The 17,675-nt window shown below is 41.5% G+C and overlaps 1 protein-coding gene across 5 annotated transcripts in view; it reads left to right on the top strand.

The window, feature by feature from the left end:
* LOC126263158 (aldehyde dehydrogenase, dimeric NADP-preferring-like) overlaps positions 1–17,675 on the top strand; it is a 298,799-nt gene that overhangs the window by 221,319 nt on the left and 59,805 nt on the right. For 4 of the 5 annotated variants that reach the window (XM_049960194.1, XM_049960193.1, XM_049960196.1 and 1 more), the window contains exons 2-5: positions 8,495–8,538; positions 13,222–13,365; positions 13,737–13,832; positions 13,958–14,179. In XM_049960194.1, coding sequence (XP_049816151.1) covers positions 8,495–8,538; positions 13,222–13,365; positions 13,737–13,832; positions 13,958–14,179 — 506 coding nt within the window. Of the gene's footprint in view, positions 1–7,864; positions 8,050–8,494; positions 8,539–13,221; positions 13,366–13,736; positions 13,833–13,957; positions 14,180–17,675 lie in introns of those variants that run through there. The other variant, XM_049960197.1, reaches the window with a different exon arrangement.

Raw genomic sequence — 17,675 nt, 5'->3', positions numbered from 1 at the left:
GTTCTTCCTCTCGATTCAAGCTATCACATACCAAATTTCATCAAAATCAGTTAAACAGTTTAGTCGTGACAGCGTAACAGGCAGAGTTACGCTACTGGCTATTAAAATTGCTACACCACGAAGATGACGTGCTACAGACGCGAAATTTTACCGACAGTAAGCAGATGCTGTGATATGTAAATGATTAGCTTTTCAGAGCATTCACACAAGGTTGGCGCCGGTGGCGACACCTACAACGTGCTGACATCAGGAAAGCTTCCAACCGATTTCTCATATACAAACAGCAGTTGACCGCCGTTGCCTGGTGAAACGTTGTTGTGATGCCTCGTGTAAGGAGGAGAAATGCGTACCATCATGTTTCCGACTTTGATAAAGGTCGGATTGAAGCCTGTCGCGATTGCGGTTTATCGTATTGCGACATTGCTACTCGCGTTGGTCGAGATCGAATGACTGTTAGCAGAATATGGAATCGGTGGGTCCAGGAGGGTAATACGGAACGCCGTGCTGGATCCCAACGGCCTCGTACCACTAGCAGTCGAGATGACAGGCATCTTACCCGCATGGCTGAAACGGATCGTGCAGCCACGTCTCGATCCCTTCAACAGATGGGGACGTTTGCAAGACAACAACCATCTCCACGAACAGTTCGACGGCGTTTGCAGCAGCGTGGACTATCAGCTCGGAGACCATGGCTGCGGTTACCCTTGACGGTGCAACACAGACAGGAGCGCCTGCGATGATGTACTCAACGGCGAACCTGGGTGCACGAATGGCAAAACGTAATTTTTTCGGATGAATCCAGGTTCTGTTTACAGCATCACGATGGTCGCATCCGTGTTTGGCGACATCGCGGTGAACGCACATGGGAAGCGTGTATTCGTCATCGCCATACTGGCGTATCACCCTGCGTGATGGTATGTGGTGCCATTGGTTACACGTCTCGGTCACCTCTTGTTCACATTGACGGCACTTTGAACAGTGGACGTTACATTTCAGAGGTGTGACGACCCGTGGCTCTACCCTTCATTCGATCCCTGCGAAACCCTACATTTCAGCAGGATAATGCACGTCCGCATGTTGCAGGTCCTGTACGGGTAATTCTGGATACAGAAAATGTTTACTGCTGCCCTGGCCAGCACATTCTCCAGATCTCTCAACAATTAAAAACGTCTGGTCAATGGTGGCCGAGCAACTGGCTCGTCAAAATACGCCAGTCACTACTGTTGATGAACTGTGGTATCGTGTTGAAACTGCATGAGCGGTGGTACCTGTACACGCCATACAAGCTCTGTTCGACTCAATGCCCAGGCGTATCAAGGCCGTTATTATGGCCAGAAGTGGTTGTTCTGGGTACTGATTTCTCAGGATCTATGCACCCAAATTGCGTGAAAATGTAATCACATGTCAGTTCTAGTATAATATATTTGTGCAATGAATACCGGTTTATCATCTGCATTTCTTCTTGGTGTAGCAATTTTAATGGCCAGCAGTGTACTTCAACATTTATAATATTAGCATGGATGACGCCATAAAAATCTAAAATGCGATTCTGATTCTCGAAAACGGTCAGCCCGTTCTACTTCGCTCTTATTTTTACCCCTGTCATTACTTCAAGTTTGTTTTGGTTCTGTATTAATATGAGATCTAATCGGCATTAGTGTAGATGGCAACGACAATTTTTATGTTAAGCCTTTTAGCTTCGCCTGTGTATGCTGTTGCTTACAGACTTAGATGAAAGTTTCTCATTACTTTACAGGTGCCGGAGACAATCGTGCGTTCATAATTATTAACCAGCGGAAAAATGCTCCTGTCGGATTACAAAAAAGGCAGATGAGTTCCTCTTTAAAAGATTCTGACGGAAAAGTGGCGAACATGTTGCCACAATCCTCATTCCGCCTTCCTCACAAAAAATTTTGGCACATGAACGTATTCGGGATCTTTTAACATAGAACATTCTAAATCATTTACCCGGACTCTCTTTGTAGTCAAGCCTTCATACTCAGTATCTCACTGCTAGTGCCACTGTCAAATACACTGAAGCGTCAAAGAAACTGGTATAGGCATGCGTATTCAAATACCGAAATATGTAAACAGGCAGTACATGGCGCTGTATATGACAACTTCAAATGGCTCTGAGCACTATGGGTCTTAACATCGGAGGTCATCAGTCCCCTAGAACTTAGAACTACTTAAACCTAACTAACCTAAGAACATCACACACATCAATGCCCGAGGCAGGATTCGAACCTGCGACCGTAGCGGTCGCGCGGTTCCAGACTGTAGTGCCTAGAACCGCTCGGCTACCCCGGCCGGCTATAAGACAAGTGTCTGTCGCAGTTGTTACATCGCTTACTGCTGCTACAATGGCAGGTTATCAAGATTTAAGGGCGTTTGAACGTGGTGTTATAGTCGGCGCACGAGCGATGGGACACAGCATCTCCGAGGTAGCGATGAAGCGGGGATTTCCCCTACGACCATTTCACGATTGTAAAGTGAATATCAGGAATCCAGTACAACATCAAATTTCCGACATCGCTGCGGCTGGAAAAAGATGCTGCAAGAACGGGACCAACGACGACTCAAGAGAATCTTTCAAAGTGACAGACGTGCAACCATTCCGCAAATTGCTGCAGGTTTTAATACTGGGTCATGAACAAGAGTCAGCGCTCGAACCATTCAACTAAACATCATCGATATGGGCTTTCGGAGCCTCGTGTACCCTTGATGCACGACACAAAGCTTTACTCTTCGCCTGGACCCATCAACACCGACACTGGACTGTAGATGACTGGAAACATGTTACCTGGTTGGACGAGTCTCGTTTCAAATTGTATCGAGCGGATGGACGTGTACGGGTATGAAGACAACGTCATGAATCCATAGTCCCTGTATGTCGCTAGAGGACGGTTCAAGCTGGTGGATGCTCTGTGAAGGTGTCGAGCGTGTGCAGTTTTGAGTGATATGGGACGACTTTAACGTCTAGATACGACTGACAGGTGATACGCACATAAGCATCCTGTCTGATCGCGTGCATCCATTCATGTCCATTGTGCATTCCGACGGACTTGGGCAATTTCAGCAGGACAATGCGACACCCCACACGTCCAGAAACATTCTGAGTTTAAACACTTGCGCTGCCCACCAAACTCCCCAGACATGAACATTATTGAGTATATCTGGGATACCTTGCAACGTGCTATTCAGGAGAGATCGCCACCCCCAAGTACTCCTACGGGTTTATAGACGGCCCTTCAGGATTTTTTATGTCAGATCCCTCCAACGCTACTTCACACATTAGTCGAGTCAATGCCACGTCTGTAGCGGCACTTCTGCGTGTACGCGGGGGTCCTATGCGATATTAGGCAGGTGTACCAGTTTCCTTGGCTCTTCAGTGTATATGTCTTTTTCCCAGCGTCTCGTTTTTCTGCCATTGAGTTACAGTGTGCGCCCCAGTGCCACTGTTTCCTCTCTGTATAACCGTCTTCTTTCAGACTGCCATTTTCCCCACCACACCTCGGCAACTGAAAAATACTGGACGGCCAACCTTCCTTTTTTTCTCTACATCCACGTGTTTAAAATTTCGGCCAAAATGAGCCCTCTCCTTTATCTACGTGTTAAAGTTCGCAAGTCTGTGGCTTGCAAACGCCGCTCCCTATGGTCTCCACTCACCTGTATTTTTCATTATCTCTTCCTCCTTACTCCTTTGCTCCCACTGATTCTATCTCCATCGAGCTCTCTTTCCCGTGGCACTGTCTCCTCTCTGTTGCACCGTCACTGCCGCTCGGCTACTCTCTTTCAGAACAGGAAAGTGCGGATATTTTTCCATGGGAAACGCGGAAGACGAAATGAGGATTGAGGCAGCTAGTTTCGCCACTACACTGTCAGAGTCTTTAAAAGAGGAACACACTCGCCTTTTCTGTGCTCCGACAGGAGAATTTTTCGCTAGTTTCTTTCTTTACCCTACTGCAGTAGAGCGTGCTTCTTATACAGGGTGAAAAACATTTAAACCGACAAACTCTGGGAGGTTGTAGGGGACATCAAAACAAATATTTACCCCTAATGTCATTTTTTCCTATGAGGATTATTTGAACCGGTGGAGGCCGTATTACGTTCTTCAGCTGTAGGCAACTGCTGTCGACTAGTGTAGTAGTGCATTGTCTCTGTTTACTAATGGAGCGATACACCTGGAGTGAGTACACTGATATGGTTGGTGCGTACTACGTAGCGCATCACAACGGACGAGGTGCATAGCGGGTTTATCAACAACAATATTCTAACCGCCGTATTCCGCATTGTACGAGCTTTGCTACTGTCTACCAACGTCTGCGTGAGACCGGGTCATTTAGCAGATTACCTGGACAGGGACGCTGTCGCACGGCAAGAACGCTGCAATTTGAGGAAGCTGTCTTGCATCAAGTGGAGTGGGATCCTTCAATCAGCACTCGTGCAATTGCACATAACATGGGGACGAATCAGACGAATGTGAGAACGGTCCTTCGAGAGCAGTTGTTACGTCCATTTCACTTTCAGTGTGTCCACAACCTGGAGCTCGTTGATTATCCACCCAGAGCACAGTTTTCGTAGTGATACCTGGAACAATGTGAAATGCATCCTACATTTCCATCCTCTGTGTTGTTTACCGATGAAGCAACGTTCGGGCGTGATGGAGTCTTCAACATGCACAATTCGCATGTTTGGAGTGAGGATAACCCACATGCCACAGGTACTAGTGCTCATCAAGTGCGGTTCTTCGTTAATGTGTGGGTCGGTGTTGTTGGGGACTGTTTAATTGGACCGTATCTGCTACCTAGGCTATTAAATGGCAGGCACTATTACAATTTTCCCGCCAGAGCATTGCCAGAATTGCTGGAAGACGTCCCGCTCCCTACAAGACAAGGCATGTGGTTCCAACATGACGTGGCGCCGGCACATTTCAGTCGTCGTGTGCGTCGATTCCTGGACCATCGGTTTCCAGAAACGTGGATTGGCAGAGGTGGTCCTGTACCATGGCCTGCTCGATCCCCGGATACGTCCCCTCTGAACTTTTTTGTGTGGGGAGAGATGCGCAACCTTGTTTACTCAACTCCTGTTGCAGCAGAAGAGGATCTGGTTGCTCGGATAGAGCAGCAGCAGGAACAATTCAGGATACTCCTGGGGTTTTTGTCCGTGTCAGATAGAACATGATCCGACGGTGTAACCTTTGTTTACGTGTCAATGGAGGAATTTTTGAAAGTCTACTGTAATTGAAATTGGATCGTGTTAATGTATTGTCTCTTGGTCATAAAAAAAATGTAAAAGTGTTTATTGGTTTAATTAATTTGCCGCCAGAGAAATCTTCGTCTACCGGTTTAAATACTCCTCATAGAAAACAATGACATTAGGGAAAAATATTTGTTCTGATGTCCCCTACAACCTCCCAGAGTTAGTCGGTTTAAATACTTTTCACCCTGTATAAAACGAGTTATATAGGTCAGTAAAGTTTTGACTGTTTATTTTGTCATGTGTTCACTAGGTCAGTTAAAACTACCTTTAACACTCACAACGGATATTATGTGAATATTTTACCTGCTTAAGTGCGGTAACTATAACCTCTGTATCTCAATAACGGATCATGACATCGAAATAAAGTTAAGATTTCTCGAGATCATCAAATTAAGAACATGTGGTATAAACCATCTGTCATGAATAAAAATTACAGACGTAGTCATCCCCACAACTAGCACTTTTCATACCAAAAAATCATGGTTTTTCGGGGTTTTCTCAGGCACCGTCCTTGAACAAATGGTACTTTATGAGCCGCCTAAGGTCAACCCTAGACCACACCTAATGCAAAACAACCGAGGGGTTTACTCAATTGCCTGGGGTGGAGGATGTGTGTAACATTTACATTTTGAATCTGTTCTGCAGGATAGCTACAGTAAGGCCGGTCTTCCGATAGGTATACAAATGGTAGCTAGGCTCGAGATATGACCACCGGAAACGTCGCATTTTTGGCACGGCTTTTGAGAATATATTGGTACTGTGCACGGACCGACTGCAATGTATTTTTACCTCTTCAACATAGAAGTCCGAACCTATAAAAGGAGTATACGAATGAAAAGCCGCATGGAGCTACTGCGCCAGAAAGTGTGCAGGCACAGCGTGTGCCACCCATTAAAGTGAACTAACGAATTGATCGACCCGCTCCAGCGCCACATATCGCGTGTCGGTAATTTGAATCTCCTGGTAAATTCCCTGTGCGAGGCAGAACGTTTATCTTTATTAAGGAGTAGGTTGCAATGAAAAATCAAGTAACTCTCCACTTAAGCAACTTTGCTTACCGACAACTGTGTACTTAATAAAGCAACCAGTCCACATATAGTACCGCATTGGTGAAAATCAACTCGGTGGATGTTTACACATTTACAGCACACCCGCACTTTCCAAAATTACTTACTCTGTGGAACAAAATTTCGTCATAGGGTTACAGTTCTCTGCTTTCTACCGTTCACCACCTGAAGAACGAGGTAATGCATATTAAGACTCTTGACTCATGAATCGAATGCTTCCTGACATGTCACGAGATCATTTCCTGCGCCATCCTTATTCGCCTGAAGTAGCGTTTCGTCTCTGCAATGACATATACGCTAACGAGAACTATAGACTCCCTTCCCCCCCTCACTTTCTTAGTGACAACGATGTTGGTTGTGTTGAGGAGGAAGAGGAAGAAAAACCATGGTATGGTAATAACTAAAAGCTGTCGTGGAATGTCACCATTAAATGAAAACAGTTTATCATGATGTCGCTTCTCACGGCGTATCACAAGCCGACAACAGAAATATCTGTGTTTTATATACTTCTTTGTTACATAGTATGCACAATGCTGACCTTTGTGATATTTGTGTGTGTGGGGAGAGGGGAGGGGGGGAAGATGGCTCAAATGGCTCTGAGCACTATGGGACTCAACTGCTGAGGTCATTAGTCCCCTAGAACTTAGAACTAGTTAAACCTAACTAACCTAAGGACATCACACACATCCATGCCCGAGGCAGGATTCGAACCTGCGACCGTAGCGGTCTCGCGGTTCCAGACAGGGGGGGGGGGGGAGAATGTTTTTCCGTTACGGCAGTAATATCTGTTAGAACGTTGCTATTTTTACATCTCATATCTAAATGCTGAGTAATTTGGTGAATAAGACAGAAGCACACACATGTCTACATTACCTGTAGCTTGGAGCTTACCTTTGACTAACCGGTAGAGAAATCCTGAATAATTATTTGAATCTTTCTTCGTTGTTTCCAAAAATAGAAGCGCCGGGCAGTAAGCGATCTATGCGAGTGTCCCAGAGACAGAATTAATTAGGCGGCGAACGAAAGAATATCCCTTTTTCCGCTCTATCGCAGCACGTTACCGTTGACAAAACACGAAAGTTACCGGTACCTTCCGTAAGCAGTGGTTCACCACACTCTGTACCGAGTGAAATATGTACATTACGCTTATAGTTGGCCCGTAAGCTACGCGGGAGATAGTTTTAATAGCAGCTTGCGCTATAATTTGAATATAGGGACATTGTAATCCATCGTTTCTCCAGATATTCGTATCAGGATAAAAAGTAAAGATTGGCGCGATTTATGGATCACCGCTCTTTTATTCCTTAAAAATACAAAGCACAATAAACCAGTATCTTAGAGCATATAAGAAACTTATCGTTTAATAATCTCAGAACATTGTTTTTGAAGTTTGGTTAACTCAGTATCACACAGCTTACTAAAATTACGGCCACACATTACTACCGCAGCTTCTGTCGCTTGAAAGGGCCTCAATAGCAGTAACAAACCAGTTTTCCAGCAGTCACGTGATCTACGCCTTTTTAGAGGCATTCACTGCGAAGGCTGAGTGGAGATGGCGATTGACTGAGGCGAGGTGTATGTGCATGTATGAGGTTATGCGGGATATTTGACATCTAGTGAATTTGTGTCCTGTTTAAAAATCATGTTGGTGGCTACTAGTTGATGGAAAGCTATACTCAGAACTAAGTTTCATTTACTGCACAACATAAATCGGAAATGGGTAAATGTCTTCAATTTTTGACGTTATTTACGTGCATTGTTGAAGTGAAATGGTATGAGTTGATAGGTGCCTTGACAGGTTTAGGACTGTTGAAGTTCTAGCGTGCTGTCTTTTAGATGTTGAACACGCCCACATACGTGTGGTTTCGTCGTTGTAAATAAATGATTGTTTACATGGGACGGGAAGTAGGTATCATCTGAAAAAATTGCGATGTTCATTCGGTTCGTTTACTGTAGTCGGTCGTTATTTAACTGAAGCTGCGTTACTGTCTGCACCAGTCTATAATCATAATATGAAATACAACGCGAATGTTGCATACCAATAATTCTGAATAAGGGAGGAGAGAGTAACTTCAAAATGTTTATATTTTGGGGACAGCGTGTCTCAAAAATGCAGAGAGGAGTGATGTTCTTTCGCAAATTAAGATGCTTTTTCGTATTTACAGGTCCGGTGGCGAACGGGAAAGATTCAAGCATGGCCTATTCCAATGTAAGTGTAATTTATATGTAATGTTTCCACAATTTCACTGTGTAATTAGGGAAGGATGAACTGTCAGATTTTTCAATTGAAGAAGTATCTTGATAGTCTGGCAAAGTGCTTACTATTATTTTAGATTCACATATTTTATCCATTGTCAAAGAGAAATATGTATCAGAATTGCATTTCTGCCCAATGTTCATTCATTCATATGAGATATAAATCAGTGAAGGGTAGTTTGCAAGACTAGACCCTTACTTAGAGGTCTGGGCATTTAGTTGGGCTGCTAAATAATGTGTAGCCCCCTAAGTAGTTACTACTTTCTGGTGTTATCTTTTTGTAGGAAAGATACTTTTAAAAAAAAAATTGGGGGACACTTAAATGAAAATTAGGTGGATGGAAAAAATTAATTAAACTGTTTATTTCAAAAGTAACCACTGTAACACATTTACCCCACTGTGAGAGAAGATGCCAATGCCTTCATGTTTGTGGTTGCCTATGGAATCATGATTGTACTCCGATGTGCATCTCTTCGTCCAAAAAAAATTGACAGCCACATGTTGCTAAAGTTGTTTAGACTGTACTGCAGAAGTTTCAGTGGGAAGCCCTTACAGTCTTGATCATACTCCATGTGATTTCCATATTTTTGGAGTCCTGAAAAAAGACATTTGTGGCCATATTTATGCTTTGGATGAAGAAGTGCACCCATTTATACAAGCATGGTTGCGTAGGCACTGGTAAACATTTTTCCATGGAGGCATTAACTGTTTTGTGTCACAGTGGGTGAATGTATTAACTGTTATGGAAACTGATTGTGAAATAATAAACGTCTTGCTTACTTTTTTCCATCTCTTACTTTCATTCAACTGCCCCCTATAGAAACATGTAATAGATAATGTACTGAATGATAATATACCTTTACACTTGGGTAACAACTTTACTGATTTCGGGCAGGTAACACTCAGCCCCAGAATTGTTATGTGCCTAGTCCTAAATCACGTCAGTGATAAACGGTATGTTCAAGAATGGTATAAGTTAGTTAAGTTCACCTGGTGATGAGATAGTACATTTTTCTTTCTAGTATTGCACTTGTAAAATATCATCATCACCTTCAGTCTGAAGGAAATGATAGTAGGATATGATGCACTGCACTGCAGCTTTCAGATATAGGCTAAATGTCACTGTAAATTGACATCTTCCCACCTTTTTTTTTAAAATTTCTTTTTAAAGCTTCTAGAAGAAAATGTTTAGGCCATTTTAAAGTAAGTATTCATATACACAAACAACAGTTGTTAAAAATGAATTTTTACAGAATGTATAAACTATAAGGCTATTCTCACTATTCTTAACTGCTAAATATAAGCACGTAAGATGTACACTAACTTTGGAAAATGAAACTTTCATATCCAGAAGTTATGGTCCTTCATAAATGAAATTTTGTGCTCTTTTGACAAGGATTGCTAAGTTTGTGTGATTATAAACTGATGTCAGGCTGTTTTGGACAATTCAGTGATTCTGTATAGCTGTATTTACTTACAGTGCAATCATGCATGCTAATGATCAAACTGGTAAGATGGCATTTTATACTCTTCAGAAAAGTAGGTGTATTAACCATCTGTGACAAGGTAAAACTGTGTGCTAGGGTGTGGGTGCCCCCAGTTCAGGGAGCATTGTGCTCTGAATTTGGCAATCAGAGAGGGATTAGACTGATACAAAGTGTCAACTTGCTGCGGTTAAACCAGGCAGGCAGCTGTATTGTAGCTAGTCCAGCAGCTTAGTAGGATAGATTCCTGGATGTTGGAAGATATGCAGTGGCAATTTTAAACTCTGAATCTTTTTTATGAGCTGTGCTCGGTTGGGGTAACAGTCAGTGTACTGCTTGTGAAGGGCAGAGATCTGGGTATGAGTTCCAGTATGGTACACAGTTTTGACTTGCTTTTACATCAGGAAGAGATGCTTGTGGACAATGTGTATTTCATGAAGTGATTGTTGTTGTTGTTGTTGTGGTCTTCAGTCCTGAGACTGGTTTGATGCAGCTCTCCATGCTACTCTATCCTGTGCAAGCTTCTTCATCTCCCAGTACCTACTGCAACCTACATCCTTCTGAATCTGCTTAGTGTATTCATCTCTTGGTCTCCCTCTACGATTTTTACCCTCCACGCTGCCCTCCAATGCTAAATTTGTGATCCCTTGATGCCTCAAAACATGTCCTACCAACCGATCTCTTCTTCTAGTCAAGTTGTGCCACAAACTTCTCTTCTCCTCAATCCTATTCAATACCTCCTCATTAGTTACGTGATCTACCCACCTTATCTTCAGCATTCTTCTGTAGCACCACATTTCGAAAGCTTCTATTCTCTTCTCATCCAAACTAGTTATCGTCCATGTTTCACATCCATACATGGCTACACTCCATACAAATACTTTCAGAAACGACTTCCTGACACTTAAATCTATACTCAATGTTAACAAATTTCTCTTCTTCAGAAACGCTTTCCTTGCCATTGCCAGTCTACATTTTATATCCTCTCTACTTCGACCATCATCAGTTATTTTACTCCCTAAATAGCAAAACTCCTTTACTACTTTAAGTGTCTCATTTCCTAATCTAATTTCCTCAGCATCACCCGACTTAATTCAACTACATTCCATTATCCTTGTTTTGCTTTTGTTGATGTTCATATTATACCCTCCTTTCAAGACAATGTCCATTCTGTTCAACTGCTCTTCCAAGTCCTTTGCTGTCTCTGACAGAATTACAATGTCATCGGCGAACCTCAAAGTTTTTACTTCTTCTCCATGAATTTTAATACCTACTCCAAATTTTTCTTTTGTTTCCTTTACTGCTTGCTCAATATACAGATTGAATAACATCGGGGAGAGGCTACAACCCTGTCTCACTCCTTTCCCAACCACTGCTTCCCTTTCATGCCCCTCGACTCGTATAACTGCCATCTGGTTTCTGTACAAATTGTAAATAGCCTTTCGCTCCCTGTATTTTACCCCTGCCACCTTCAGAATTTGAAAGAGAGTATTCCAGTTAACATTGTCAAAAGCTTTCTCTAAGTCTACAAATGCTAGAAACGTAGGTTTGCCTTTTCTTAAGCCTTATTCTAAGATAAGTCGTAAGGTTAGTATTGCCTCACGTGTTCCAACATTTCTACGGAATCCAAACTGATCTTCCCCGAGGTCCGCTTCTACCAGTTTTTCCATTCGTCTGTAAAGAATTCGCGTTAGTATTTTGTAGCTGTGACTTATTAAACTGATAGTTCGGTAATTTTCACATCTGTCAACACCTGCTTTCTTTGGGATTGGAATTATTATATTCTTCTTGAAGTCTGAGGGTATTTCGTCTGTCTCATACATCTTGCTCACCAGATGGTAGAGTTTTGTCAGGACTGGCTCTCCCAGGCCATCAGTAGTTCTAATGGAATGTTGTCTACTCCTGGGGCCTTGTTTTGACTCAGGTCTTTCAGTGCAGTATCTTATTGTCAGAGCATGTGCTTCGATAAGTGCCAATGTGATAAGGAATACCACTCAATCCATGATAAGATGATTACAGCACTATATTGATACCAATGGTCATCACTTCAGACACCTTCAGTAAATGGCTGTTCATGCCACCTTGTTGACCTTCAAAGACCTTACTGTTACACATCACTGGATTAGTCTCTATAGCCGCTATCAGAAAATACTAAACTATAGTATCCCATTTAAAAAGCAAAGTTTTCCTTCGTGTTTCTGAAGTGACGCCACCTAGCAACAAAAAACCGACGTCACATTATGGCTCCCGTTATCCCATGCAACTTTTGTCCCACAAACGTTTCAGCTCCTATCATACTTTCAGAGTTATTCTTGGTGGCAATAGTTAGTGACTCACCCTGTGTATATGTTGTAATGAGGAACCTGTGTGGTTAATTCCAGCATGGAGACAGAAGGTATCAGCCTATCCAAATGAAGGTGATACAAAAGTTCTTCGTACCTAAAATATATTGTTTGTCATACAGATTTTTAATACTGTTTTGAACAATAATGTAATGCGTCAGGTTTTAACTTGGAATGCTGCCAGTGTCTGCAGTGTTGTTAAAGTTAAACCTAAATGTGTAACTTACCCATATCAGTTCAGAATTACCACAGTGTATAAATGTATTCAATGATGTAATCTCCTTTTCCCTTCCCTTCCCTCCCTCCCCTCCTGCAGTCATGTGCCTGTACCACAATCTCCACCCATCCGGTCCCTCCCCTTCCCATCCCACTCCCCCAGGTTTTTATTGTTTTAACAGTATAGTGTCCACAATAAAGAGCACTGTTAAGTCATCATTAGACGAACATGGCTTTAATTTTTTGTTTACCTTCCATTGTAGCAATTACACCATTTTAAAAGGAACTGACAAGTACCTTGCACCACCACCATGACTGCTACTACTGCTTAATCCACATTATTGCTGGTGGTGGCAGTGAAAGATCATTACACTCTAAGGAATTGTATTATATTAAATAGAAAAGTCAGACATTGTCTTTGCCATTTTCAAACCAGTGCTGTGTAATGGAAATAATCTGACAAATTTATGTATTAATTTTTGGAATGGTTCACTGTCTTATTTCTATGGTCTATCACTAAATTAGGTCTATCACTAAATTAGGTTATTTAGTGCTTTGAGAAATAGATTAATGTTTCATTATTTCCTGGTGCAGATTGTGCAACGGGCTCGAGATGCCTTTAATAGCGGCCAAACAAAACCAGCAGCATTTCGTGAAAAGCAGTTGAAACAATTGTACAAAATGTATGAAGAGAATGAAGGTGCAATGATTGCAGCTTTAGCATCAGATCTCCGAAAAGTGAGTAACATATCCTGAAATTTATTGTCATTGTAACTGATACTAACTTTTACATTGGTGTGATTTTGTTTAAAGTTACTCCTAATTTCGGAATGCTGTATTAGATTAATGCGTACGTAAAGCAAGCAGCAAATAAATATTACCATTTAAATATGACAGAAAGAGAGAATTAATTTGTCAACTTTATTTTTGGTTATTTGTCTCAGTTTTTTCATTTTAAAACCATTTCTCCTGTTCAGCTACAATTAATCAAGTGATTTCTTGAATCTTAGTTGGGTGTTCAGGTCACTGGATGTAGTAATATGTGAAGCTATTTCTGGCTAGTACATTGGTGTTACTATTAATACAATCTTATTTTCATTATTTTTCAGTGCAAACAAGAGGCCCTTGTCACAGAAGTAGAGTTTCTAAAATATGACCTAACAAATACATTGATGAATTTGGAAGAATGGATGAAGCCTGATAAGGTATACTGTTATGAATCACTTAACCATTTTAAAACAAGATAACCATGATGATATTTTTGTGAAGCAAATATGTGGTGAAGAATTCCTAAAGAACTTATTGGAAATTTATTTTCTTTTGTTGACAGCCAGCTAAAGGATTTGTCAATTTAATGGATGACGTATTAATTTTTAAGGAGCCTTATGGTGTAGTCTTAATTATTGGTGCATGGAATTATCCACTGCAGTTATCTCTGTTGCCAATGGCTGGTGCTATAGCTGCAGGTAACTGTGTTGTGCTGAAACCATCAGAAGTGGCTGTTCGGTCTTCGCAACTCATAGCTGAGTTACTTCCAAAGTACTTAGATCAGGTAATGTGTTCCAACTGTTACTGTTATTACGGCTTCTATGTTAACACCCTGACCATTGTTTGGTCTGTTCATTTATATCACATGTCCTGAAGGCCTCGTCATTAAAGAGCTTTTTCAGAAATGTGGAATGAGTAAAATTATTTATTAACAAAGAGAAGCAGTGGTAATAAATGACATTAATAATGAACTATCGTTAAGTTGACACAACTATTTTACTTAAGAGCTAAATCTGATACAGACAAATTAGTATCAAACAAGCTTCTTCTAAAGTTGTATTTAATAGCTGCTGTATATTTCCTACCACTGTGCTGATATACAGGGTGATTATAATTATAGTTAAATTTTCAAACCACTATAGAAATAAAACCATTGGGCAGAACGACGTCAAATTGCAACGGAATATTATCAGAGAAGGGGGAAATCGTATGACAGAAGAAAAATAAATAGTTACAAAATGTAGCAATAGATGGTGCTGTAAGCATCATAATTTAATAGTGGTTGACTACAAATGACAAATGAATCATACAACAATTCCTGAGGTGTTTGTTTGACATTGAACAAACTGTACTACTCAGTGTGCAAGGGTGTACAGGTGTGATACTGTTAGTTACATATAAGCCTTTCCACCACAGCAAAATAATATTGGATGGGAAAAATTGGGTTTTAAGTGTCCTGAGGCCAAAAACCAAATAAAAAGCATCAATCACATCAGTTTTTAACTGTCCTGAGGCAAAAAACGGCATAAAAAGCATAAATCAAAATAAAATTGGATTATTAATATCTGTGTGACTAGCGCATAACATGTTAAAATGCTTTTCGCCATTTTCTGCAACAAGTTGAAATCGAGAAACAGCATGTTCCACAGCTGATCAAAGTGTTTCCAGGGTCACGTTCAGAATGTGTTGCACAATGCGTGCATTCAATGCAGCTAAGTTTGCAATTGGAACACTGAACACATCATCTTCCAGGTACCCACATAGCCAGAAGTCATGCGGATTAAGATCAGGTGATCGAGACGTCCAGGCTGTAGGGAAATGGCGGCTGATAATTCTAGCGTTTCTGAAATGGTGCTTCAGCAGGTGCTTAACTGGATTTTCAATGTGTGGAGGCGCACCATCTTGCATAAAAATGATCCCACTCACACATCCATGCTGTTGGAGAGCTGGAATGATGTGGTTGCGCAAAAGACACTCAGTGCTCACCAGTGACGGTACAGGTAACAGGACAAGAAAAAAAATGGCCCTATGATAAATGATGACGTAAATCCACACCATGCAGTGACCTTTCCAGGATGAAGTGGTACTGGTTGATTTTCTGTTCCCATATTTGACAATCCTGTGTATTGTCATATCCTGTCAGATGGAAGTCAGCTTTGTCTGTCCACAAACTCTTCCACAGCCAATCATTGTCCACTTCTGTGCTAGCAAGAAATCTTAAAGCAAAGGTCTCGCTTGCTGGTAGGTCAACAGGAAGCAGTTCATGCACATGGGTAATTTTAAGTGGACAGCAAAGGAGGATGTTTTGTAGGATTTTATGTATCGTGCTCACGGGTATGTCCAGTGTTTGGGCAATTCTCCGTGCACTTCATGTTCGCACACCACCACTCATCTCCTCCTGCATTGCTATGGCCACTGCTTCTACTGTCGTCGAATCAGTTCATTTCCTCCCTCTACAAGGTTGCACACCAAAAGAACCCGTCTTTTTGAATTTCCGAATCATTTTCTCCAGACCCATGGCAGTCATCGGACCAATGCCTTTTCTCAAACCCTTCAGTGTCCGAAATTTCTGCAGAGTGACGTGTGCACAGTCATTATTCTTGTAATACAGCTTTACAAGCAGAGCATGATCCTGCATGGAGACAGTCGTGGCGAATGTCGCAAACGCAAAAGGATGAAAGCTGTGTACCCAGCATGTTTATACCATTTTCAGTGGGTCGTGTACATGACAAGTGTTTTCATTTACGTATTCTGATACATATAGCGCCATCTATTGATCAATTTTCACTCTATTTTTTTCTTCTGCCATACATTTTCCCCTTTCTTCGATAATATTCCATTGCAATTTGATGTTTACAGTGTTCTGAAAGTGTAACTTTAGTTATAATCACCCGGTGTATTGTAGTATTGTAGTGAGGGTTACTGAGGTCCTACACTTGAAGTTTATTAATGATTATTAATGATAAAACAGATGTACCAGAATGTGGCATTTGCAATTAATAACTAAAGAAATGTGTATTCCAGCTGCAGGAACATAACTTTAATACACGCAGTTGTTTTATTGCAACAAAATATATTTGTTTAGACCACAACTAGAGTGATTTGTCTTTACATTTTAAGCTACAATTGAAATAATATTACCATTGCGTTAATGAAAGTCCTGGGACCTCTTTTCCTGAGGGCTATCTGTAACTTTGAGAAAAGAAAAACATTGGCATGTGGATTTTTTTGAATGGGAGTGCTTTGGTGCTTGTCATTTTCAGGCAATGACTACTTTGTTAGCAGCATTGCCTAGCGGCATGTAACCGTATGTGCATGGCTGCAGCTGAGACTAGGTGGAACTGAGGCAGAGGTTAGCGCACTGGACTCACATTCGGGAGGATGACGGTTCAATCCCGCGTCCGGCCATCCTGATTTAGGTTTTCTGTGATTTCCCTAAATCGCTTCAGGCAAATGCTATGAATAACACTCCCCTAGCACCCAGCAGAATCTACTGTGGGTATCACTATATCTGAGTGGCCAGACTGAATTCTTCGTGTAACCAATCAAATTATTTGATGACAATTTTTGTTGCTGTTCTGTATGCCCTCTTTTCCCACATTAAAAAGGATTATCTTGCCAAGAACATTCATCTCTAGAAGCATATCTACATAATCTTGAATACTGTTCAGTTTCTCTAATATCTAAAAATCTATGGGTTCTTCTACGTCATCACTTTGTCATGTGCCATTGACAGTCTTCATTGTACTACTTACTTCAGTGAAAACACATGATGGGTCCCATCTGGTCTGGGACTTTCTCCATTGGGTACATTGTCAGGTGACTTTCTTGGTCACTGTGGATTGTGGCAGCTTGGTGTCTCATCAGTCACAAGTATCTTAAGAGCTCCCATCTTATGTTATCCAAAATTTGAAGCACTAAAATTGTATTTCCCATAATTTGGAGTGATCTCAAAGGGAAATCCTATGTAATCTTCCAGTGTTTACAGACATTTCAACATTTACCTATTCGCACTTCTGGTTTATCTCAGTCATTAGAGATTACATATAACATAGGCACTGGGCAGTGCTTCTCTTTATTTCCGTTAAAATAAGTTAGTTACTGATGTTTCAGTGAGTCGAGTGGTAAGGGCCAGCGGCCAGCCAATTGTAGTTCTTCCTCGAGTGCCACATGCTCACTCTGTTGTCTGTTTTGTAAGTACATGCAGAGCCTTGTCAAACATAGCTGGCTGCATGCTGGCAACAGTACTCCTGCCCTACTTTATTCAGGCTATGACCTTG

The sequence above is a fragment of the Schistocerca nitens genome, chromosome 6 (assembly GCF_023898315.1).
Source record: "Schistocerca nitens isolate TAMUIC-IGC-003100 chromosome 6, iqSchNite1.1, whole genome shotgun sequence".
Classification (NCBI taxonomy): domain Eukaryota; kingdom Metazoa; phylum Arthropoda; class Insecta; order Orthoptera; family Acrididae; genus Schistocerca; species Schistocerca nitens.
Note: the sequence above shows the minus strand (reverse complement) of the source record. Positions and strands in the feature narration are given on the sequence as shown.